General features: G+C 40.0%; 1 protein-coding gene across 1 annotated transcript in view; it reads left to right on the plus strand.

The window, feature by feature from the left end:
- Nucleotides 1-24,228, plus strand: part of MMS22L (MMS22 like, DNA repair protein) — an 81,853-nt gene that overhangs the window by 27,106 nt on the left and 30,519 nt on the right. Inside the window, exons 11-15 of the mRNA XM_088520410.1 lie at nucleotides 2,587-2,706; nucleotides 3,153-3,379; nucleotides 5,757-6,266; nucleotides 18,431-18,512; nucleotides 18,968-19,117. Of these exons, the coding sequence (XP_088376536.1) occupies nucleotides 2,587-2,706; nucleotides 3,153-3,379; nucleotides 5,757-6,266; nucleotides 18,431-18,512; nucleotides 18,968-19,117 (1,089 nt within the window). The remainder of the gene's footprint in view (nucleotides 1-2,586; nucleotides 2,707-3,152; nucleotides 3,380-5,756; nucleotides 6,267-18,430; nucleotides 18,513-18,967; nucleotides 19,118-24,228) is intronic.

Here is a 24,228-nt window from a genome sequence, read left to right on the forward strand (position 1 = left end):
ATTTTAAGCAAAAGAGCAATGAGAGAATCCATTAATCCCAGAGGGTTTTGAAGTCTGGAGAACTCTTTCGTGATAAATTTGAGATAAAGGCTTCCGTACCATCCTGGTTTTGAAAACTGCTCTAAAACTATGGTTGGAACGATAAATGGTCTGAGATGGAAGCTGCTCACAATACTGTATTTATTGTTGAATTAGTCTAATAAAACCAATAATTGAATGTTGAATCAGATCCTAAATATAATCCTGTGCACAAATTTGGGCTTTAAAACTAAGAGTTCTCATTTAGGAGCTTTTTTTCTTTTTTGTACATTTTCTGTAACTTTGTAGATCTCTGGAAAAACAGATATGGTTGTCTCCATTTTCTTGTGTTCTCTGTCGGACACTTTTATCCATAAAAATAGCAGCTGTTGAAAATGGCTGTGGTTCGGTCACTTCTTGTTTTCAGACAGGGTTACTTTTATTTCATTTGAATTGGAAACTACCAATTTAATAGTACTATTATATATGAAAACAGCATTTGAAGATCACCCTTCATTAGTAACTATTTTTATTATATTTGAGTTATTCTCTAGTTTTTAATGAGGCTCTCTTCAAGAGTTTCCCTTCTATATCAGTTTTTCAAATATTATAATTCATTGAATACATATTTTGTATTACAAATGAATTTCTTTTCTAGTTTCAAGCTGTTTTAGGAATATACCCCTTGAAAACCCATATGCTGTAGATCAATTGTTCATGAGAAGGCAGACATTAGAAGTTACCGTGAATGACTGGCATAATTGCTCACAGTATTCTGATAAAGTATAGCAAATAACAGGCTGCCCAGAGAGGTTGTGGAGTCTCCTTCTCTGGAGATCTTCCAAACCCGCTTGGACGCAGTCCTGTGCCACGTGCTCTAGGTGACCCTGCGTGTGCAGGGGGTATTGGACTAGATGACCTCTAGAGGTCCCTTCCAACCTTAAGCATTCTATGATTCTGTGATTTTTTTTTATTATTTTTTTTTCTACAGAGGAGTGTGGCCAAATTTATGATGTTAGTTTTAAGTTCGAGTTAGAGTTCCTCTACAGTGTTGAAAATGGGGGAAAAAGCAGGTCTAAAACATAACAAGTCATAGGAAGTAGCTCTGTGGGTCAGATCAGAAGTCCCTCTCTTCTGTTATGCTGTCTTTGATAACAGTGTAAAAGGTGTTTTAAAAACCTTATCCTTTCCCATCACCTAGCATCAGTGTTTTGTTTTATTTTTTTGTATTTGTTTGTTTAGCAGTGTTTGCTGGATCGGCTTTGGCAATGTGTCTTGTGCGCGTTAAGATCCAGCAGGGCAACTGGAACTGAAGGGGGCAATTTGCTGATATTTATCTGAGGGATGAAAGAGGTTCTGTGTCTTCTCCCTCCTGGATACTATGTTTTTAAGTTTTTAAGACTTCACCTGTGTTTCTGTCCCTTCCTGCTCCCTTCCCCCTCTTCTTTCCCTTTATTTTGTGGATTTAGACATCGAGGCCTATTTAGTATTCAGAAGTATTTGAAAACTAGGAGTAGGTCAGAGGTTTCTCTTGTCCCAGATGAGTTTGTGGCAATCTCAGATGTGAATAAAAGTGTTCCCGTAGGATGACTACACAGAAGCTGGTCCCCTAAACTACCTTTCTATAGTCAGTAAAAATGAGAATGCTCTTCCAAGGAATTATCCTTCTCGTCTTAAAGCCTGATGCCTGAAAGTTCAGACCAAAAGTTCAGGTATCTGAAACAGGAAAACATAAGATTTCAGCCTGACTGTGCCATAATGTCCTAGATCTGTTGCAAGTCCAGCTTTGCTGCTCTCAAATGCTGGCCAAGATGAATCCCACCTGCAGTAACCCAGAATTGCCAGCTGAATATTTCGTGGTCTTTAAATCATTTTGAATTACCTATTTTCTTTATGTGGACTATATATTCTTCCTTACTGTGCAGAGTTGGAACTGATGAATACAAGAAAGTGGGGTTTTATTGTTTGTTTTTTGGTTTTGGTTTTGCACTGGAACTAGTTGGCAGTGTTGAAGCTTATTTGCCATTGCTTTGGAGTGGTCCGAAATGTTCCCACACCTCTGCAAGGTGGCTAGGGTGAGAAGAAACATGGTCCAAAAGGGGGAGCCCCTCCTGCTCGTACCAGCGCCGTGTCCCTGGCAGTGTGCCCTCGGGTAGCCGGAGCTGCAGCCTCGCGCAGCCCCTGCCCCAGGGGCTTAACGTGCCCCTCACTCCTCTGCTCCCTGCAGCTAATGCCCCTTCTACCACCCTGGGAGGTCTGGTGCCATGCAGTCGTGCTTCAGGCTAGGCTCACAGTATTGAATTTGCTGTTACCTTAGTGTGGACACTTAAAAATGTGTATGATGAGCTGTTATATTGGCTGGATTGAGGGGGCAATTGGATGGAAATACATGTTTGTCAGCTTTTATTTTCTAGTCCATTGCTCATACTAGTAGACTATATAGTTATATAGTACACCATATAAGTAGAAATAATTTTTATATTAGGAAACTGTGTGGCAGTTTGATGGTATTGGGTTGACATGTAGGCAAGATGCTCTCTAACAAACTTTTTTTCTTCCCTGTGCAAGTCTGGTGTGTTAGAGGAGCAGTTACGAATGCACCTTCAGTGCTGTTTGACTTTGTGTGGCTTCTGGGACTTGAACCTATCTGTTGCCACCATCCTCTGGGATTATTACAGCAAGAATTTGGTAAGTAGATGGATTTTTGATGAAATAAAATTGCGTGTGGGCAGTCCTCAATTTTAGCAGTTAATTCTGCTTCTTCTCTGACCATACATTATTGCTATACTTTTGTAAAACTGATGGCAGGATCTCTAAATTTGCTTATTTATTTTAACAACTATGTTTAAGCATGTATGTTGTTATATTAGATTGTTATAATAGAATAAATTAATAAGTAGAATAAATTAATAAGTAGAATAAATTAGAATACATTTTGACTCTTATTTTTAATCATTGCAAATAATTTTAAAATCTTGTAAAAATGCTTGTACATATTGAGGGTGCATTTGCATTTTTGGACTTAGAGGAGGAGACAGCATTTTATTTATATGAAGGACTGCGTCTTTTTGCCTTTGGAATATCACTTTCTTTTTGTTAGTTAACTTGTTCTGTGGTTTCATTTATTGTTTTAGAACAGCTCCTTTACTGTTCCTTGGCTTGGACTGAAGGGTCTGGCAAATGTTAGTAAAAACCCTTTGTCAATGCTCGAGTTGGTGAAAAGCTGCTGTTGTGACCAACCGATCCCTGCTCTGTACAAGTCCAGCAACAGTTACCTCCTTTTCCTCAGCATTTTGGCACGGATGATGAAAGGAGAGGTCGAGAACAGTGGTGTGCATCCCTGGAAACAAGTCAAGGGACGGTATGGCCGCTCTTTATCTTATGCTCCCTGTAAGAGACGTAGTCAGCCTGACTGTACAGGCCTTGGAGCCCCACACTGCAGTGAAGGTGCATTGCCTTCATTGGAAAGGGGTGAGGGACTCATGATTGGAAGAAAGCAGTTGTTGCCACCTAAGGCTGTGCCAGGTGTATAGCTGAGTCCAAGAGTCCTCTTGGCATCCACAGCCTTTGATGGTTTTCTTCCAACAGGCCAGGGATTTAGTATACCGGCATCCTGTGCACCGGTATGGCCTTCTTGCCAGTCAGCTAATGTAGGTAAAGCACAGGAATTCTACTTGAGCTCTATGTAAGCCATGTGTCGTCCAAGAACCTGCAGGCAGGCTCTTGCTGTACCAGTATTTCCAGTTATATTTACATTTTTATGGTTGCTATTTTTTCCACAACATTTCTGGGAGGGTTTTACTTTTTCATTAATTTTGAAATATATAAACTATGCGATATATTAAGTGATTACATAAAGAAACATGAAATACATGTGCTATAAATCAAATTCTGATTTTTTTTATACTTACTGAATCCTTAACACTTGTATTACTGTAATAACACCTTACTGATCACTAAAGGTGCTAAAGTTTCTAAGAATTGGTTCTAGACTCTCGGAATTAGTTCTTAGGTATTAATCTCACATTTGTGCATATGTAATACATGTATGTGCATATATATATATATATAGACACACATATATATGTATGCAAATCCTACAATGATCTATCGCAAGCTTTTTCCCAGAAGGAAGCATTATCTTGGTTCTCAGAGGGAGCAAATATATCTACTGCCTATCTATGCTTCCTGATTTATTAAAGTCTTCAAACTTGCATTTAAGAATTACTACAACTGCATATTGAAACAAATATGACATTGAATGTTGAATCCAAGTCTTGCTTTCGTTAGTAATTTTAATTAGTCTGCTCTGTTTTCACTGAAAACAAATCATACTTACATTTTTGTCTTATTATAGCTTGTTGCTTTTCCTAATTTAAGAGGGGGAATAATAATATATAACACACGCTCTGCCCGTCTTCTCACCCAGTATTCATCATTTCTACCTTGAATAAATCAATTACACAAGTAGCAAATTTTAAAAGCCTGCAGCTATGATTTTGGGATGAACTCTGTTTTCTGCAGCTAACCAAGCATTAATTGATGCATGAAAAACATAAATGCCTGTCAGTAGTAATTTACTACTAAGCAACATTAATTGGATTTGCTATAATTTTTGGTAGCTAGATTTGATAACCTCGGCACCATTTCCAACTGTTTTTCTGGGTGATGGAATAAGAAAACAGCATTTACGGATGTTTAACTACTCTACGCGGAACTTATTTCAAGTTAAAGGTGAAGGAGATGCCCCAGTTTGTAATCACAAGATGAGCAACCCGTTTTCATCTTATTTCATCTCATAAGAATGGTGGCATTTGCTTAAAAATCCAAGTATAAGCTAAGATCACACAAAAATACGTATGGAAAAGCTTTCTGCTTTTTGCCAATCACTTTAAAGTTGCAAAGTAGCTTTTCACCATCAGCAATGTATGACCTAAGTGCTATGATATAAGCAACCCAGCTCGAAGTTTTTATCGTATCTTCCTGCTAGAGAGAGTTCCCTCTCCCAGATGAGCCAGTTTCCTATTTTCTCCCAAACTTGCAGTGTGCAGTCCAAACAGCAGATAAACTCCATGCAAGACTTGGGCAGAACGCTGTCCACAAAAGGGACTTTCAGGAGTTCTCCTTTCAAGTGTAGCTGTAATTAAGTAGATGAGCTTTTAATAACAACAACTCTGATAGTATAACATAAGAGCAGAAATTAGTATTTTAAGGAGAGAGATTCCTGACCATTTCTGGAATTGTGTGTGTGTTACCTGGAAATCACTGAGCTCCCAAAAGGGAAGCAGCTGAGGTACAGAAAATGCTAGGTACTGTGGAGAGATGCAACTTTGTGAGTTAAGAAGTTGCTTTCTTTTCCACCAGTGCTCATTGGGGATGTGCTAAGTGAGGCAGGGTATGGAGGGAACCCATCACAGACAAAGCAGAGAGTCTCCTAGTAGCACTGGGCTAAACTTTCTGCCAGAGGTTAGATGTTGGGGTAAGGGAGGAAAGTTAGGCTGCACTTGGAGCTGAAAGCTCCAATATGCACCTGGTATTGGGAGCAGAAAATGAAATAGCATTTTTATTCTATTCGCCAAAATAGTAGGAAAGGGGAAGGAAGGAAGGGAAAAGAGGATATCTAAAAATTAAGAGTTATTATAAGAGGGCAGTTCTGGAATAAAAGCATGAAAATACAATTGCAGGTTGAAAATAGCATACTTAAACTGTTGTTTTTTTGTTTGTTTGTCTTGATGTAGAATTTATTCCAAGTTCCATCGGAAAAGAATGCAGGAGTTGACAGAAGTAGGACTGCAGAACTTCTTTAACCTTTTCCTTATGCTAGCAACTGTTGCAGAGACAGAAGACATAGTGAGTCGAGTGTTGGATCTTTTGAATTTCCTGACTCCATCCTCTGTTACTATCTCTCAGAGAGCTCTCATTTGGAGAGGCCAGTTTGCTTTTCTTTTGATTTATGTTGAGAAGAACATGGATATCAGTGTTCTAGCTGAGAAACTCGCAAACGCTTTCCGTGAAAAAGCAAAGGAGTTTTTGGTAACCAAAAATGACTACACGCAGAAACAAAATCTCTGGACTTTACTTTCAACGTATGTTGATGGTGTCCAAGAAGTGTTTGAGACCAGCTGTGACCTGAATCTTTCTCAGGAAAAGCTGCTAAATGATGGCTTTACCATGCTGCTGCCTGCTTGTCGAGGAGCTGAACTGAGTATGGTCCTAAATTTTCTACAGGTTGTTCTAGCAAGACTTCGGTAAGTTATTTAGTGAACTTAATAGACATAGCCTGGCATGTTGTGTTTGTAGTGAAAATGTAGTTCATACTAATTTCTTCCTGAAACACAGCGGCGGTAGCCAAATTTGCTTTTTTTTGTTAAGTTATTAAGGGGTAGCTGTTGATCTGCCATTACTTGACATGTGTAAAACTGGAATATGTAGAAAGAACTGTGTGGGAGTGTGGAATAGGGATAGGGAGGCCCATGCAAGATCTCTCTTTAACAAAGTTCTTTGTTATGGTCTAGTAGTTTGAGTGCAGCTGTCAATAGCCGATACATCCAGAGACAGCTGTGTTTCTGCCAGTCTTTTGAACAAATATGAAGCATGAAACTAAGTTTAGTTGTTTTATTATTTATTATTTCAGTTCTACTGAATGTATTTACTGGAATAAATCAGAGATTTCAAAAATACTTTGAAATTTTCTCAATCAGTTAATATATGCCATATGTTGGGTTACTTTTAAAGATCAAGTAGGGAGAAATTTTACACTGGTGAAAAAGTTGTCTATTTCATAACACTGACATTGTTCTGAAGCTTTCCAAAACTTCAGGGTTATGTTGTCCTCTTGTAACACAGAAGGTAGAAGTTGATTCTAGACTTCTCAGGACATCATGTACAACATGCACTACAGTATTTACACCTTTATTTATACAAAGGAGTTGTGAAATAACTTGCATTAGCAGCATGCTCAAATACATATCTGTATGAGCAAGATTATTGGAACCTTTTTTTTTTTTTTAAACTCTTATTTCAATTTCTGTGTCTGTATGTTTGATTCTTATTACCTGCCTGTATATTATAAAGAAGCTTATTTTATTGAAGTGTGTAAAGCACTTGGTCTTCAGGTGCTGGGGAATAGTGAAATGTTGTTGGGTTTCTTTCCCACTTTGAATGACTCACTGAAAATAGCCCTTTGCTGCCACATGAATAAAACAGCACTAAAAATAATCTCTTCATTCAGAAGATTTAGAGGACTTTGTGCCAACCGCAGTATTAGCATCTTAACCAGACTGATTAGGCCTAGTCTGTTTGCAAACTTGGAAGAGGATGGAATGGTTCAGTGCAGTTCTCTCTCCTGTTCTAAAGATCCTGATGGACAAAAGATAGTAGAACTTTCATAAATGTATATATATATTTTTCTCTAGTCTGCACTCTAATAGTTTTATAACTGTGTGACAGAGAATTTCCACGTAGGAAGGATGTGAGATCACTGATTAAAGAGAGAAACAGCTCCCTCTAGGCTGTTAGGAAATAATAACCTCATATGCCCCTTTCTGCTAAACCCAGAAAATGTCACACAGGAGCTTTATTTATTGCTCATTGAGCAGCACTGTGGAAATACCCACTTGATTCTGTTAACTAAATGTCTCTGTATTTAAAGCTTAGATTGTCAAATAGTCCTAGTCATTTCCTTTAACATTCCTTGCAATGCTGCAATCACATTCCAGATTTCCTACTTGCTTTTATTGAGGCTATTGTAAAAATGGCAACCTTTCCTTTACAGAGTGAGGTGTAGCCAAAAGCTCTGCTTTAATTATAGCCATTTGTGCTGCTCTGGTTAAGGGTCGTGTCATCATTTCCATTATAAACTATTTTTTTCACGGGTTTGAAACATAGCTGTGAAAACTTGCTCAGGGCTAAAGCTTGGCATAGGAGGTTTTGAAAGTGTGCTTGTTTTCTTCCTTCCTTTCTTCTTAAAAGGCATCACAAAAACAGACCTCCACTATTTTTACACTACTGGATTTTCAAATAACCCTTTCCAGACCTTCCCTTTGTTTTGTTGACTGCTGGAAAATTATGGGGAAATTGCTTTTTATTGTTGTTTCCACCTGTACTTGGAGTATTTCAAATATATGAAATACCACTTTTTAATGATTATCGTTGTCATAATTATTACTATTTGACTGTCCAAGTACTTCAAGTGAGCTGTGACTTAGCATAAAAAAAATATTAGTTTTTGATCTGTGGAGAGTGGATAATTGGAAACAAGATGCTACTTGCTGGCATGTTCCAGGTATTTGGTTTTCATAATGAGATTCAATATGGAAGTGTAAGATTTAGTCTTTAAAAAGGAGACTATTAAAATATAAACAGCCACATACATGCGAACTTAGTAAAATAAGAAATGTGACAGGATATAGACTTCCTTCTTAGGTTTATTTGGAGCCTTCAGCATCTAGCTCTGACATAGGTTTTCATTACTTTTCTATTCTTTTTGATATATTTTCTATTACTTTTCTGATTTTAAACAATGCTTTAGATCCCCGAATTCCTTGTCTTTAATGAAAGATAAATTTGGGGTGCTTGCTCCATGTGTACTTTCATTTGTTGCAAATTGAGTGCTTTCTATTATCAGAGGACCTCATGCCACCAAAACCAAAAGTTAATAAAAATACAGACTCTTATTAGATTTAATAAAGCCACATTTTATTTAATAAAATAGGCACAGGTTTAGAGAAATTTGCTGAGCAACTGGAATACAGTAGGTTACAGAACTTTATAATATTTTACTCTTAAAAGAAGCGCTTGCAACGTATCAAAATGTCTTTTATTGGAACCAGATAGATGTTGTTCTGACATGAGCTTTTTGTCATTAGCATCATCCTTTTTGTAGTAAATTAGAACTGAGTTACAGGATGACAAAATGCAAATACATGCATGGCCTTGGATAAAACCACTGCCGGTGCTCTCAACATCTGCATAGTTTCAGTGAGACTTACTGCGAATTCACATAGGAGAAGGAGAGGCTGCCACAAACCTAGTTAGAAAGAGTAATTTTATTTGTGAAGACAATTTCTGAGTATTTATGCTATTTTCTACTGCACTGACAAAATTGTAGGATATGGAAATTTCCAGAAAAGTTCAGTGTGTAAAATTTCCTAAGTTTGTCTTTTTGTCTGTGCATGAATACTAATCAGGTAAACATGTGCAATTAAAATCCCCATTAATAATTCGGCCCTGGATAGCAGCAGCAGTGGAAGTCTCTATCTGTCCCAGGGAGTCCAGCCTTGAGGCAGTGGGAGGAAACACGGCAGGAATGAATAATCCATTCCTGGCTTCACTGGGAAAATATGTAGGGTTTTGTTTTGTTTTGTTCTTGTATTTACATCAAAAAAAAAATGTGGGAAGCATTCTGATACCAGCAGAACTTTCTCTTTCCCTCTCTGGTACTGCATTAGTCATCAGGTCGAGGAGAATGGAAAGGTTCTCCCTCCCTCCCTCTCTTCTTCCCTTCCTCAGGGATTTTTAATCTTCATAAAGTATATTTTTCTTAGGCTGAGCTTCTGAAAACTGTGCTTGGAAAGGTTTGGAGGAATATGAATGGTCTCTTAGCCATCCCCTCCCCTGCAGATATTTACAGCTACCAATGTGATGTCCTGATAAGTACAGAGGATAGCTCTGGGATAAAAACATTGCACTGAAGTTCAGGAGAACTTAATTTGGCTCTGCCAGGTTTACTGAATAACCATTAGAAAGTCTCCAAATGTTGCTGCAAACTTTGCTTACCTCTACAAAAAATGGCAGCAAGTCCTTCCTTTTTTTTTGTCTTGCCGTTAGAGGCTGGGGAGTAATACTAGAATTGGGGAGAAAGCATGTCTACTAAGACATGTTTTGTTTTGACCTATAATTTAAAATATTTGGGGGCTTCGATTCTGTTAATTAAGCTGAGGTGTGAATGAATTTAAAGGAAATTTAATATCTATTGGTTTGGGAACATGGAAAATAAACATTGCTTTAGAATGTAGCACTATTTTGGGAGATCCGTTGTGCCTAAATGCTTTCCAGTCATCTGTTTCAGTCTTCTCTGGAAATACTGGATGTGTTCTGAGCTACTTGATTACTTTAAGGTATGGCTGTCATAATTAAAATTACGTTTGTTTTCTCTACCTCTTTCTTTACCTGCTATTGCACTCTTGTGTGAATGTGTAAAATAGCATTGTATACCTTTGTGTTGTGATTTTTCAAAGATATCTAGCTAAAACTGAAGTGCATTTTGATTGCATGTCCTCTGTTCTGAAAATACTACTATACTAACGCAGGATACGAGCTACCCCGCGCTGAAGCTGGTCCCTAATAACTCAGCTCATGGAAAGGGCCTGCCTTTGTCTAGCACTGCTGCAGGTTTGCAGGAGTATTTACTTCCACTTCTGGCTATCAAATTGCTTGAGTCTGTAAAAGGTCACATGAGAACTGAATAATTGCTTGAAATCAATTTCATATTAGAGTTGAGGATGTAATAGAGAGAGCACCTGCCATAACACCATTTTAAGAACAAGCTGAAGTAACAGAAACAGCCAAGGAGTCGGCCAAGCTTCTTCTTGTTGATGCCCAAGTAATGCCAATCTTTTTAGATATGTAGGAAGCTAAAGAAATTCACGTATAGCACTGTAATTATGAAGATATTCAGCTCTGTCGCCTGTGCTAGAGTTTGGAACCTTTTTCTGTCTTTTATCCTTTGTATTCATTTTATCTACCCCCAATTAATTCATACTTTTTTTTTTTTTTTGTGGCCTAGCTTACAGCAATACAAGATTTACTGTTGTGAAAGAGTAAATCCACAAAAAGAGACTAAAATTGTATCCAGGTGTAGTAAGAGCCTGCTGGTTGAGATCCTGTGGTTGTTTAGAAAAATATGTGCTTGCTCCCTGAAGGATGTAAAGCGGAGATTTGTTTTCTGGTGGAAGTGTCTCATTTTTGAAAGTGTTTTCCCCAAATGAACTTTCCTCTCTGTTTTCCTTCTTATATTCTTTGCCTGAAGTGTGAAAATGGCATTTCATACGGAATATGTTTTTGTTGTGGATTTTAAACAAAGAAATATTTTTGCCGGTAAAACCATTATATACAAGTAGCATTCTAATCTCTTAATTTTGATTGTTTCTTCGTTACCTTACAAGATATATATTTCTTCTCTCTTTAGGATATCTCTTGTCAGATTTAAGGCTTATTTAAAATGAAAAGAAAGCTGAAGCAATTTTCTTTATTCCATTTCTGTCTCCTAAGGCCTATTTCCCCCTGGTGAGCTCATAGCAACAGGGGGGTTTAAGGGAATTCAGCTTTCTGCAAATTAATGTCTCACATCATGAAAATTCAGGACTTTTTTTTTCCCTCTATATCTTGAAAAAGTAATACAGTGAGTGCGAGTATTATTTCTTGCCAGCGGGTGGAAGATGAATGATTTTGTCACAGTTTTACTGCTTGATGAGCAGTGTCCTGAGGGTCAGGCTTAAGTCTGTGTCACTATGCTGCTCATTACTCTTGAGCTAAATAAGGGCTGATTGGATCTAAATTGCCTAGCACATGGGCCGCAGATGAGCTCGGTGAGCAGGGCCTGACCTGCTATTCAGGCTGGGAGTCACCCCGGTGTGCAAATGCTGCATTAGAGCACCGGGGGAGAAGGAGAGGCTGCCCACCGCTGCCAGCAAAAGAAATCGAAATGTAAAAACTCTTTGATGCTGCAGCGTTAGAATTTGAAATGGAGGAAGTGACAGGTTGATGGTAGTTATCAGCTTTGGCTGGATTAGAGAGCAGTGTCACCCGCTTCCATAATGTGAGGCGAAGGAAGCTCCCAGCAGCTCCTTGGCGGCAGTGACGGCTGCTGCCCCTGCCCGCGGCCGTGGTGTGAGCCGGCCCCGGGGTGCTCTTAGCCTCTGCTGCGGCCCACAGGGCACTCGGGCACCTGCCATGCACCCCTTCCTCAGCCCATGCTCTCTTCTGCCAGCGGAGAAGCCACAGACCTGACTGCTAAAGCCTGGGTGAATGTTTGGGGCCAAGAGCAGGTCACTGCTGCAGCCTTTAGAACTGCTGCACCGCTCATCTACTAGTCCTGACCTAGGCGTGTGCACGTGTCTGCTCCACACGTCACTTCCTTTATACTCATCCCTCCTTTGCTGGGCTCTCTGAAAGGAGATGCTCTCTGGAGAGAAGAATTAATTTGTGTCTGCCTGCTTTAAGGAAAGTTGCCCTTAGAACGAGGACATGACTCTACACAAACTCCAAGGAGAATCCTTATGCCAACTGAACAAATGAATATGCTTGTCTTAATGGAGGAAAATGAAAAGCAAGCAAAGCACCTGCCAGACTTTGAAGAAAACATGGCTTTATAGTAGTGTTTGCAGTTTGAGAGATTAGGCAGTTCAGCAGAATGATCTTTTTATTATGTTTTGTTTCCTTGCCCATCACTGGTGCTTTGGAAACTGAGTAATAGCTACAACAACAATAAACAGCCACTTCATTTTTTTACAAGGCAGTTTCAGATTCTGATAGTGTCAACTGTAAACTACAAGCATGAGCCTCTCTCTGTACTAACTCATGGGACTGCCTCACTAGCAGAAACAAGGTGGTTGGCTCCTGAAACCAGCTACTAGCTAAAGAGAAGGGATGAGTCCAAATGTAATCTATGTTTTCTATTTACTTTCATACGCTACCTGTGAATATACCATTTGATTCCTCTTCCCCAGGGATAATTCTGCCCATGACGAAATTCCTTCTGGGACATAAAAACAGCTCCCAGTGTATTCATTTCTAGGCATTGTAATGAAAAAATAAAAAAATAAAAATAAAAACAAGAAAGAAAAAAAGAAATGGGAAGAAAAATAAGGAAGAAAGAAAACTGACAACAGGCTCACAAGAGCAAACGTTTTTACAGTAAAACAGTGTGAGTCTGTGGGGAATGAGAGAACAATTTTTAAAGAACATAATTAATGTGAGGTTTCACTATTACATGAAATGTGTTCTTAGTGTTATCAATGTTTAATGGCTTCATATTGGATCACTTAAGATGAAAAACTGTTTAGCATGACTAATTTTAGTAGATGAAAGTGTCGAGTTATAGAATAAATTGCACAGAAATTAAGTTTTGTCTGTATGCAGGAAAAAATGTATGGTATTTCTAGGCACTCAAATGCAGAGCAGAAACAGAATTTGAAAGGATTTTGATATGCTGGAAAAATGGTCATGAACAAGAGGTAATAAAGTGAAGGCCAACTACTGGAATTTGGAAAGAGATATATTAATAGAAAACAGGGAATGCTTGGCATGGCAGGAGTAGTGTCAAAGCCTCAGGAGGCAGCATGTACCGTGAGAGGATGGGAATAACGGTGGCACTGCCACGTCTGGTGAGTGACACCGAGGCAGCTGCCATAGCTGCTCCCCCCATCTGGCTGTCTCGCCCTTTCGCGTGGGCTTTGCTGCCCACTCAGCACGGGTGGCTGCAGGACATTGATCTGTCCCTGCACCGGTGCTGTTTGACGTCTGGCACAGGGAGGAAAACCAAAACAGTTCGTGAAAGGCAGCTCAGGTGGCTTCTCCAACAGCTGAAAACAGAAGAGCGAGGAGCTGTATTTATGCTTTGGCTGCTGTTTGCACGACTATGTATTTAATTTCCAATAATTTAAATGTCTATAAGAAAATCATTATTTGCAGTTTGTTTGAAATTTGTCTGTGTGCTAACTCCCATAACAATAACTTTATTTCAGGCACACACCTTGTGTGGTATCAGGACTTAATGTGACTCTGCCTGAAAGGAGGGCGGAAAAAAGCAACCCTCCTTCCCCTGAAAAACAAAACAAACCAAAAACTTGGATATTGTTGTGTAGTGTAACAAGTATTCTGGGTGAGGTACAGGAGCTGCTTATTTTGTTTTTAGCTGTGATTTTGTAAGCAGTTCTGGACATAACAGTTTACAAAATAGGTTTGAATAACTGAAAATTGAAGAGCTGCTCAGAAGTGAACAGCAAGTGTTCCCCATCCCAGTGGCTTTTAGCTTAAAGTTGCCTTAATTTGTGTCTGAAAAGTTTAGTTTGGCTATTTAAAACATTGTGAAAGTGTCAACAAGCAGTAAAAGAGCTATAGAATCAACTTTTTCACTTTGTAGAAAAGATATGTCAGGGATCTTTGGGATCTTTGTCAGGGAAGACCTCAGCAGAGGGCTCAGATGGACTTTCTAGATGACTGCTAAGGTACTTCCCAGCCCTTTGTTTATGTTTTGGTGATTTCATATTGAAGACTGGGTATGAAGGATGCTCCTTAAGCAACAGTCTGTGCTCTTCTTTACAGAACAAAACCTCAGTGAAATCAGAAACCAAGGGGCACAAAAGAAACCCTATCTGTCATAAAGGAAACGGCAAATCCGTCCTAAAGTTTGACTTTGTAAACCTGCCATTAATTTTGATTTATAGTGTCAACAGTCATATCTCAACTTCTGATTTCTATTAGGGGAAAAAAAGCAAATGTGTTTCTTCTTGCAGTAGTAAAGTTTGGGATTTCTGCAGCGGAGGTGTCAAGGTGGCCTGTGCTGCCTGCTCACCAAAGTGAATCTGTAGTCAGGCCTTGAAAGCTGTTTAGAAATGACTTATACAAAATGTTGCCTTTTCCCAAAGGAAGCACATTGAGGCAGGGCGTATCTGTGTGCGTCGCACGTGTGTTTTGCTTGGAGCGAGTCCAGGTGCCGTTTATTGCCCGTGCCTGCCGTGCACAAACGTGCTGCTGCTTTGCCACTTGGCTAAACCAAGGGCGCAGCGCATGTGCCCAGGTTGAGATGAGGCTGATCCAGTAGGGCACCTCATCCTTGGAAAGGGAATGCAGAGAGCAGAGCTGCCTCTGCAAAGTGCGCATCACACGGCATGGCCTGCTCTCCTGGGGCTCCTTTCCTGACACAAGTCCTGGGAGGAGGGAGCAGAGAAGGTAGAACAGTTGTGGTTTGTCTACTTCTGTGATAAGCTGAATCGCTGTCTGTTCTCTCCTCTTTTGCACAACCAGAAGGCCCGGTTTATCTCTATTAGGGGTTAATTAAAGCCTTAGGGCAGTGCTGAGCCCCTGCCAGTGGCTGCAAGGTACAGACCTAATCACGGCTGCAGCCCTCGCTGCAGGGAAGGAGGGGGAACCGGGCGCTTATCGCAGGCTCCGCTAATACAGCAGGGCTGATTCTTTCTGAAAACACGCCACTGAGCTCTTCTGTCAAATAGTTCTGTTCAATTCTTGATTTCAGAGTGTTAGCAAGCAGTGGTAAGTAGTCCTTGGTTTAATGTGTGCGCTTGCAAATCCACGCCAAGAAACAGAAGCCTCCTGGTTTCATGTAGCGTACGGCGGTGCCCAGCGGGGCAGCCCTGGGCAGGAGCATGTGCCACAACCCCCATCCGCAGGGAGGAACAGGCCGCAGCTGCTGCGCCTGCCGCGCTCCCCTTTCCTGCCGCTGCCGGGCCCGCGTCACTCGCCCAAAGTCAGCAGTGAGAACACAAGCAAGTATTTTCATTGGCATTCCTTGTTTTCTTGGGCATTAATGTATTGATAAGCCACTGGTGATGGACATGAAAAATAAGTGCTCCAGGTGTCTGCCTAAAAATATTTTAAAGCTGCTAAAGATTTGCTCCTAGGGAATTCTTCCAGTTCAGAGCTATATATCCCACCTCTATATCCCCCAGTGTTGTACAGTGCCTTAGTATGGGAAGAAGCTGGTGTGTGTGTGTGTGTGTGTGTGTATGTGTTTTAAGTGCTGCATTTACATGTAGTTTGGCGCTGGGTGAGAAAGATGACATCAGAAAGCAGTGCATCGTGTTTCTTAAATAATAATTAACTGTAGCCTAGCCAGGATTATCCAGATGTCATAGGGAGAGTGAATAGATTCAGGCAAGCGAGGGACTTCCAGTGTAATTATTAGAAACAGGGGAGACCTGACCCTGTTTTGGATAGCAGGGAGCTGTGGTTAATTGATGTTAGTCTAATCAAAGTTTTGCCATTTTATTGTTCTGGGAATCTAGGCTTTGCTAGAAAATATTAATGTATTTAGGAAAAAATCCAACATATGAAAGTGCAAGCCAAAGACTCAAAGACTCAAACTTAGGGTTACACTCTGTCATCTGGCTGTACTAAATTACTGTTGTCACGATTGTAAGGGTTCAGAAATCAGATATATTGTCTGTAAATCATCCACGTTTTTATTACCATAGTGAAATGTAATACATTTTGATTCTGAACCTTTATTTTGTAAAGGCATCTATTTTTCTCAGTCATCAGGAATGACTACTGATTTTTCTAAACAGAACTGAAAAAGATGAAGATCTTTTTTTTTCCTGCAGCCAAGAAATTTTTGTTTTCTTTTCTTTTCTCTGAAGAAAACCTTTGATATGTGCACACTGTGAGCATTGTGACAGAAAGTGCAGTTGATGCAGTTCCCCCTGGAGCTTCATTGTCTTCTCCAAGATTAGAACATGAGGACATAAAACAGAATTTCATTTCATTAGAGTTCATTATGAAAGGGTTTCCACTGTACTGCTGTGATACTGAACCTCTGGAAGCCACCCCTTGGAAGATCTGAAGATGAAGTGTAGCCCTGCTAGTGTCTTTTCCTGAAAGTTTCTCGCTTGCTCTCTTTTTCTTCTCTTTTCTTCCTCTTCGTTGAAACAAGGTAATTTCTGAAAACTCTTCAGCAGGCCTATCTCCATGTAAATTAATACTGTAAATTGTGCTGCTAGGGAGGGTGGAGAGAGCAGTAAGAGTGGGTGGGGGGAGAAAAGAATTAAAATCATTCCAATAAGTGGTTTAATTTATGCCTCAGCAGTTAAGCATGCTCCTGGTTAACAGAAATACCCTTCAGCTACACAGGATTTGGGAGGGTTGGAGGGCACTCATTTGCACATAAATAGCCATTAACTGATAAATTCCCAGAGGTCTCCTGTTGCATGCTAGTGGTTCTGACCTACTTAGCTAGCTTAAATTTGTTTTACAGAATTATTATAATTCCATCCTTGGTACTTAAACTTTGTGATTAATGCATGCCTCACAATACAATTAAAGTATAATTACACAGTTTTACAGTTTGCTATCATGGTGTTATTATTATTACAAAGAGCTGGATTTTGCAAATATTAGAAGAATTAGGGTTCTGATACCCATCACTTTGCTGTTATTAAGTGATTAAGTTAAATGGGACCCCTTTATGTCTGAAGAATGAATTGGAGAGAGAGAGGGGAATCATTAACTAACACATCAGATGGTTTCTAAGTGATTGAGGAAGAGATGTGTGGTAGGGGCTTTTGGGAGGGGGGAGGAAGCTGGGAGAGGAGGGAGGGCTGGAGGGTTTTTACACATCTGTAGACCGTAGGTGCAGTTACCTCTTTGTTCCTCTTTGCCAGCTGCCTCTGATCTGCTCCAGCAAATCTGTGCCCTGGTGCTGAAAGTTTCTACTTAGTCTCCACTAAGCATCTCCTTTTAGCAGTCTGTTACTAGTCATTTGCCCATGTTAACCATCCGATACTGTTCGACTTTGAAGCTTTTTATTGGAGGGGTCATTTCTCTGATACCTTTGCTGGAAACACTAACAGAGCCGTAGATCTGTGCAGTGTACGTTGGGATGTGCATGGAAAGATTGTACAGTTTGGATTTTGTGCTCTGGAAACCCACAGCAGTTCTCCGAGGTGCACACGTGGGTTTGAGCAGCTTGAGAATATTCGTATTTATAGTAGCTTCAGATAGCTAGTATACCAAATCACAAGCACTGCTATTTTTGCCATAAATAAGGTAACTTTGTAATATAATATATATAATAATAATCTTGTAAGGGTTCCTGGCCTTCCCGTGTTTCTTGCCACCCCTAGTTCTGCAGCTGCAGCTCAGGCGGGAGAGATGTGAGAATCACGTTACTTATGTGTGACCCGAGAATCGCATCCGTTCTGTGTCATTCTCCTCGTAGCCTTTTTGCGGAGACACAGCTGAACCAAAAAATCTAAGTCTTTATGTTAGCCAGTAATAAAGTTAGTAAGTCAAAGGATTGACAAGTAATCCTTTATAATATTTCCCTAGTCCAATATAAGTTATAAATCTTTACTTTTACTTTCTTTACCTGTGAGTATGTGCCATGTTGCACACATCAGTGTTAGGAAGGATGTCAGATGACACATTTTCTGAATTTTCAGCCTGTTATTCTAAAGCTCTTAAGGTTATCCTGTAGTATTTTGTAGCTACAATTGCATAGTGGGAACTCCAAGCAGTGTACAAAATCAAGTACTGCACCCTCAAGTCCTGTTTGATCCGGCATCTTAGATTTCACTTTTGCTTAGTTTAAAATGGTCTGTTGCTTTTGTGATTTTCTGCTCTTTTAAGTATGGTATGCTGTAACCATGAATATATTTATTCTTTGTAATTCCAGAGAACACAGAGGACAAAAAACAAGTAGAAATCTTTTCATTGGAATGCTTTCTGTCACATCTGTCATTTTAATCTATGTCACTGTACTGTTCTGTATGTACATGCTATGGTGGTACAGTAATATATCCTCTGCTTCCACTAGTATCATTTGCTGCCATTGAGGTCAGAAAGCACCGGTCATTATTGCTGATCCATGAAGGCACGTGAGCAGAGAGCCGGTAATGATGCTTGGGAGAACTCGGTGTGTTTCACTGCTTCCTGCTTGAATGTATGCGAATAGATTTTATACCTATTTGCCTATCTATACCTGTGTGTGAATAGGTTTCAGACCTAGCCTTTAAAAGAAATACTTCATAGAAATGATTTAAATCATTTTCATGTGGCACAGCAAAACCGCAAAAGCTCCTTAACAGCGAGAATGGTCAGCAATAAGAACTGCTTTGCAAAGTTGGCTTGCAACAACTGCCCGGCTCTAAGAGGAAAACAGTTATCCTGTAATAATAAGACTAATGAATTCAGAAATCCATTGATTGTGTAGGCTCTGCGTAGCTTATGTGCAGACTTGCTTCGAGGAGAGGAATTTCTGAAAGGTTCGCGGCATCCAGCAAGCACCGCCGCTCTAATACAGCCGCCTCCTCAGTGGTTTGCTTTGATCCCGCGGAATGAAAGGACAGGAGGATCAGCTCAGGTCTAAATGAGATTACAGCTGGTTCGGCAGCTTATCTGGTCTAATGCCAACTAGTGTGGCTTTGCACGTCCTAAGGGGTTTACAACAGAAACTGTTTATTGAGTATCATCGGTTTACTCAACACAAGCAGGCTAATCCTTCCCAGCCTCAGCGTGTTGTAGGATTGTGCAGGAGCCAGCCCAAAAGCTGCTGTAACCAGGGCCTCCTGAGCCCTTTGTCTCACTTCACATTGATTTTTTTTTTTTTTTTACCTGTTTTAAAGACAGTAAAAAATAAAACCAATAACCAGTCCTATTGTGAGCAAAAGGTTAATCTGACCTAAAATCTTACAAAAGCATCTTTTAACCCTAGCAGGAATGGCAGCCTTTCTCTGACTTTTCACTCAAGGGATTTTCATTTCAGCTTTTGAAGAGCAAGACGGGAAAAAGGAGCTAAAACATTTAACTCTGTGTGTCTTGCGAGGTCTCTGAAATCTTTGAGCAGCTGCTTAGCAAATTTTAAACAGTAATTTCTGAATAGCAACCACTTTTTAATAGAGTATTGTCTATTTGGGATGCATGATGCTGTGCAGTAAGACCACAAGGTAGTAGAGAGTGCTGGGAGTTTGTTGGTATCCCAAGGATCATCCTGTCTTTTTCACTATAGTATTTTTTATGTTAAAAATTCAGAAAATGCCTTGTTTGGTTGCTTTCTCCTAAAAGGAATTCAGAACTAGGCAAAGGTTTTGTAAAGATTAAAAAATAAAACAGGCCCATGGAAGCAAGCAGATTTAAAAATAAAATAAAATAATGTGCTCCAAATTCTTATTCAAAAGAATATCCCTTTTTGTCTTCATGTGGAAGAAAATTGAATATTGAATATAATAGTATTTTACTGAATGTGTTTCCTGTCTGAAGTGAGTCTCTCAGAAGACACTGCAATATGTGATTTATTATATTTTATAATGAGCTGTTTTTCTTGCATAGAGAAGAAATAGACTAGAAACCAGGAAAACATGCAGAGTAACATCAGTACCCCTGCAGGGACTAAAAACCCAGGAGGCCGCTGAACAGGCCTCACTGGCGATATGTGGGAACCGATGAGCTCCCCGCGTTTGTGGCGTCTCCTCTGGGGATGGTTAGATCAGGCCTGGCCTGGCACAGGGAGCTGGCCCTGGTGCCAACCCTGTCGTGGACACAGGGCACCCTTGCCCTGAGAGCTGCTCCCAAGGGAGGGCCACGTACCTGGGCAGGAGTTGGAGGACACGCGAGTGCTTGTTTTCGTCCTCTTAATTGGCTGGACCGTGCATGTTAAGCCAAATGTAAGCAAGGCGATTGCCATGGACACCATGGAGGCGCTGGGGCTCGCCTGTGGTGAACTTGCTAAAAAGGAGGTGCTCGAGATAACCAGGAACTTCACGCAGTCCTTAAACTTGACAGGCGGGACGCGTACCAGTTGAGAATGTAGTATTTATCCAATCATTCCCGTTTTATCCAACCTGGTCTTAAAGCAATTAGTTGCTCTCATGGAGTATTATGTTTTCAGTACGTTTGGAGATAAATATATTGGTGGTGATTGCTTAAACTCTCTTTGTTCAATCATCTGAACAGTATAAATCAAAGCATTTTGTGAGACGGAGAAGTTTCGCCTAGACAATACTTCCCATACACATAGATCACCAAGGAAATTGTGCTCCTGGCTCTACGGAACAGCCCGTGCTGGAAGTTAAATGGGTGCCCGCTGGTAGAACTTGGTAAACATTTTCCTGTTAACACGACTGGATAGAACTGATGTTGTTGATGGCAGCTTTGATCTAATAAATCATCAGTTCTAACAGTGATATTTTTTACTGTTTCTGAAGGGATGATGATAGAAGCTTAGCAAGCCCACAGTACTTCCTGAATGACAGAAAATTCGCTGTGCTGTCTGTGTTACCGGATGTGGGGAGCAGTGTTAGCAGGGGATGTTTTGCACCCAAAGTAATCTCCTTTGCTAGAAAGATGCGTTCCATGAACAGCATTCTTTAAAACAGCAGATACTCCATAAAGAACAAAATTGCTTTTTAGGAAGGAAGTGCAATATTTTGTCGGAGAATTTGGAAGCGAGTTACTTCATTATCTTGACTACGAGACGCCTGCCTTCTAAAATTTATTTTATCTCTTGGTTTAGGAAAATCTTTTGCTCTCTGCTTGTGACATATGACTCCCAGCAAGTTGCTGAAGTGCGTACATATGCATCTAGTGTTTGCTTCTCTGCATAGGCAGCTGGAGAGTTTCATTTGAAACAGCTTTTTTAAAACTTCACATTTGAACTGTAACGTTTCTCTCTGTGACCCTCTTGCCTTAAATTAAGGGAAATAATAAAACACAGAGAGAAGTATTTTCCAGCACTACCTAAGAATAAGCATGTTATAATAGTGAAGTGCTACGTATATAATGTTGAATTGCTCCGCACACATAGTGATGAGTGGTGCTTACTGGAAATCAATGTTGGCACTTCTGAAGCCAGGACTGGTGTTGGAGAAGTTCATATGTCCTCCTGGTTCTTAAGTCTGGATGAGGACATCATGAGAGAAACTGCATGTCTAACGCTGTGGCAGATAGAGGAAAACGCTTGAAAGAGATGGCAACAGTATTTATTCAGGACAGGACTGGGGTATATGATGATACGTTTTAATATGCAACTTGGGAAAAAAAAAAAAAAAAAGCAAAGGCTCACTGAAAAGTCTTGACTGTGCTGAGTGAATCTTGAGTATTTGGAAGAAAGGTGGCGTTTAACCTCTCTGAGGGTTATTTGATCCCTGTTGTTTACTTTGATCCTTGAATCTTCATCTGAATTTACCTTCTGCTCTTGGTACCAGATGGACCAACTATCATAGTACGTTGTTAAAGAGGTTCTTGAGCACAGGAAATAGTAGGTATTCTCAGCTAAAAAAAAAAAATGTAATACTGCCTGTTTCTTATATGATACGTATTAGTCTTTATGTTCCCCGTAGGCTACAAACTTGACAAATTAAAAAACAATCATTTAAAGTGATCTAGACTTCCTGTTCTTTTGAAGACAAGATACTTTAGAATCCAAATCTAACCTCTAACATATTGAAGTTGATTGAAAATATATCCCTGTAATTTCAATTCACAGAAGTACAATTACAATTCCTGCTTAGTTTTTCTAACAAATCTTTTAAATGAAAGATTTTGTTTGTTTTAACAAGGATTTAACTCTCTTGGGAACTGTGAGATATTTTGGGGAAGCAGGGAGTAACTTTGTGTGTCTGTATGTTCAGTTTATAATTACAAGGCATTAATGACAGCCGGATAACTGTGATCGTTCTGTGTAGTATCTGGGAGAGGCTGACTAGACTGAATACCAACGAAGGTAATGAAAGAAAAAATGCATTTAAACTCAGATTAGCTACCTGATTTTCCCAAGACTGTTCCACAGGCTGAGATGTGAACTGGTTACACTGAATTCGCATAGAAGTTACATAGTTTTTGCTGCCTTTTCAACCTAATCTTAGTTAAATGTGGTTAGGAAAAACGAGAGCTGTCTGGCACAAATTTGCTGGAGAGGCTGAAGAGGACATAGTATTCCCTGTCCATGGACCCGAATAGAGCAGCCTGGAGCTCTGTAGCTGCTTATTTAACCTATGGTCATAACAACCTGTCTTTTCCAGGACATAGCTGCACCCTTTGAGAAGAGCTAAGGAGAAGGGGCTACCTAATTTGTGCAGCTCTGGCTGCTTGGCTTTGCTGTGCTGTTGTGCTTTAGAGTCATGTGTCTCTTCTTGTCAAGATCCTTACTTTGTCTTTGAGCACAGTAAGGATGTTGGGGATTTCTGGTTCTCCCTGTGTGTTTCCCAGGTATTACTGAGCACACACAACATGCTGTCACGGTCAGCATGGGCTTCTCTATTACTGTGCTTAGCTGTAGAGAGGATTATATTAAACTCAGTAACCTTGCAGGAGCCCCTTTGTACATCGCTGCTCTATTGAGAATCTTTACATGATTCAGCCGCAGTTGAAAACCTTTTATTAACACAGAATTAACACTTTGCGTCCCAGGAAAGATGGAATCTTTCATATCAGCAGATGAGCTCTTTAGTGTACAGGCAAACACTTTCTTCTGTTGTGGTCCTGCAGATGCTGATTTGGACATTGCTTCAGCTGGACATGTGTGGACAATGCTGCTCATCAAGCCTCAGCTATTCAGAAAAATCAGTAAACAAATAATTTATGGTGTCCTAAAATGAAATAGTGAGTGGCAACGGGACTGCTCAGCTGTCTTATTGCCAACAAGATAGTCAATGTTTTAGGAAAATATAGTGATTTTTATAGTAATTTTAAGAAACTCACAAATAAGTAATTAAGGAAAGACATTTCCTCATATTCAGCATTTAAAAATGAAGAAGCAGTGTTACCTGTGTACCAGGGCGTTGAAGAAGCAATAAAAGAAGTGTTGAGATTTTATCTGTGAAAAATACAGACCCAGTACAGATGCGTGGTGAACGGCTTTCTTCTGAAAATGTGAATTTAAATACTTAGAAAATGTTATGACTTTTTAACCTAATTCCACAAAATGTGCAGTTTTGCACATTACAAAATCATATTTTTGGGGACATTTACCTTACAGCTCTTTAAAATAAGAGGAGTCCAGCCAGTGGACAGAAATTTTAAGCTTGATTTCTTTTCTGTTTTTCCATAATTCTGTTTTATTTTAGGTCTCTAAAAGTTTCTTGCGGTCTCCTGTAACTTAATGAGAGATTTTTCTGGTAGGCTGCTGGCCCATTTCTAAGTATATTTGTTACAACTTACAGCAAGCAACAGGTAGAAGATTCCTGCAGGTGTTTGTGTAACAGCTTTCCCTTGCACCATTATGGCCTCTGTTTTGCCTCACTCACTGCAAATCTTGCTGCAGCCACAGCCATCTGGGAGAGGAGAGTGGACCGTGCTTGGAAATCACTGTTTCTTTAATTTTTTCTGCAGCTCCACAAGTTTTAAAATAGGCTTTAAACACTCTTGTTTCTGCCAAGTCTGTTACAGGGGAGCAGCAAGTGTTTCCAGGATAGGGAAACCCTGCAGGACAGGGATGCTGAGGCTTCTGCTTCACACGGCTTCTGGCTTCCAGAATAT

Source organism: Tinamus guttatus, unplaced genomic scaffold (assembly GCF_059628265.1).
Source record: "Tinamus guttatus ecotype Peru unplaced genomic scaffold, ASM5962826v1 Tinamus_guttatus_pri_ptg000088l, whole genome shotgun sequence".
Lineage (NCBI taxonomy): Eukaryota > Metazoa > Chordata > Aves > Tinamiformes > Tinamidae > Tinamus > Tinamus guttatus.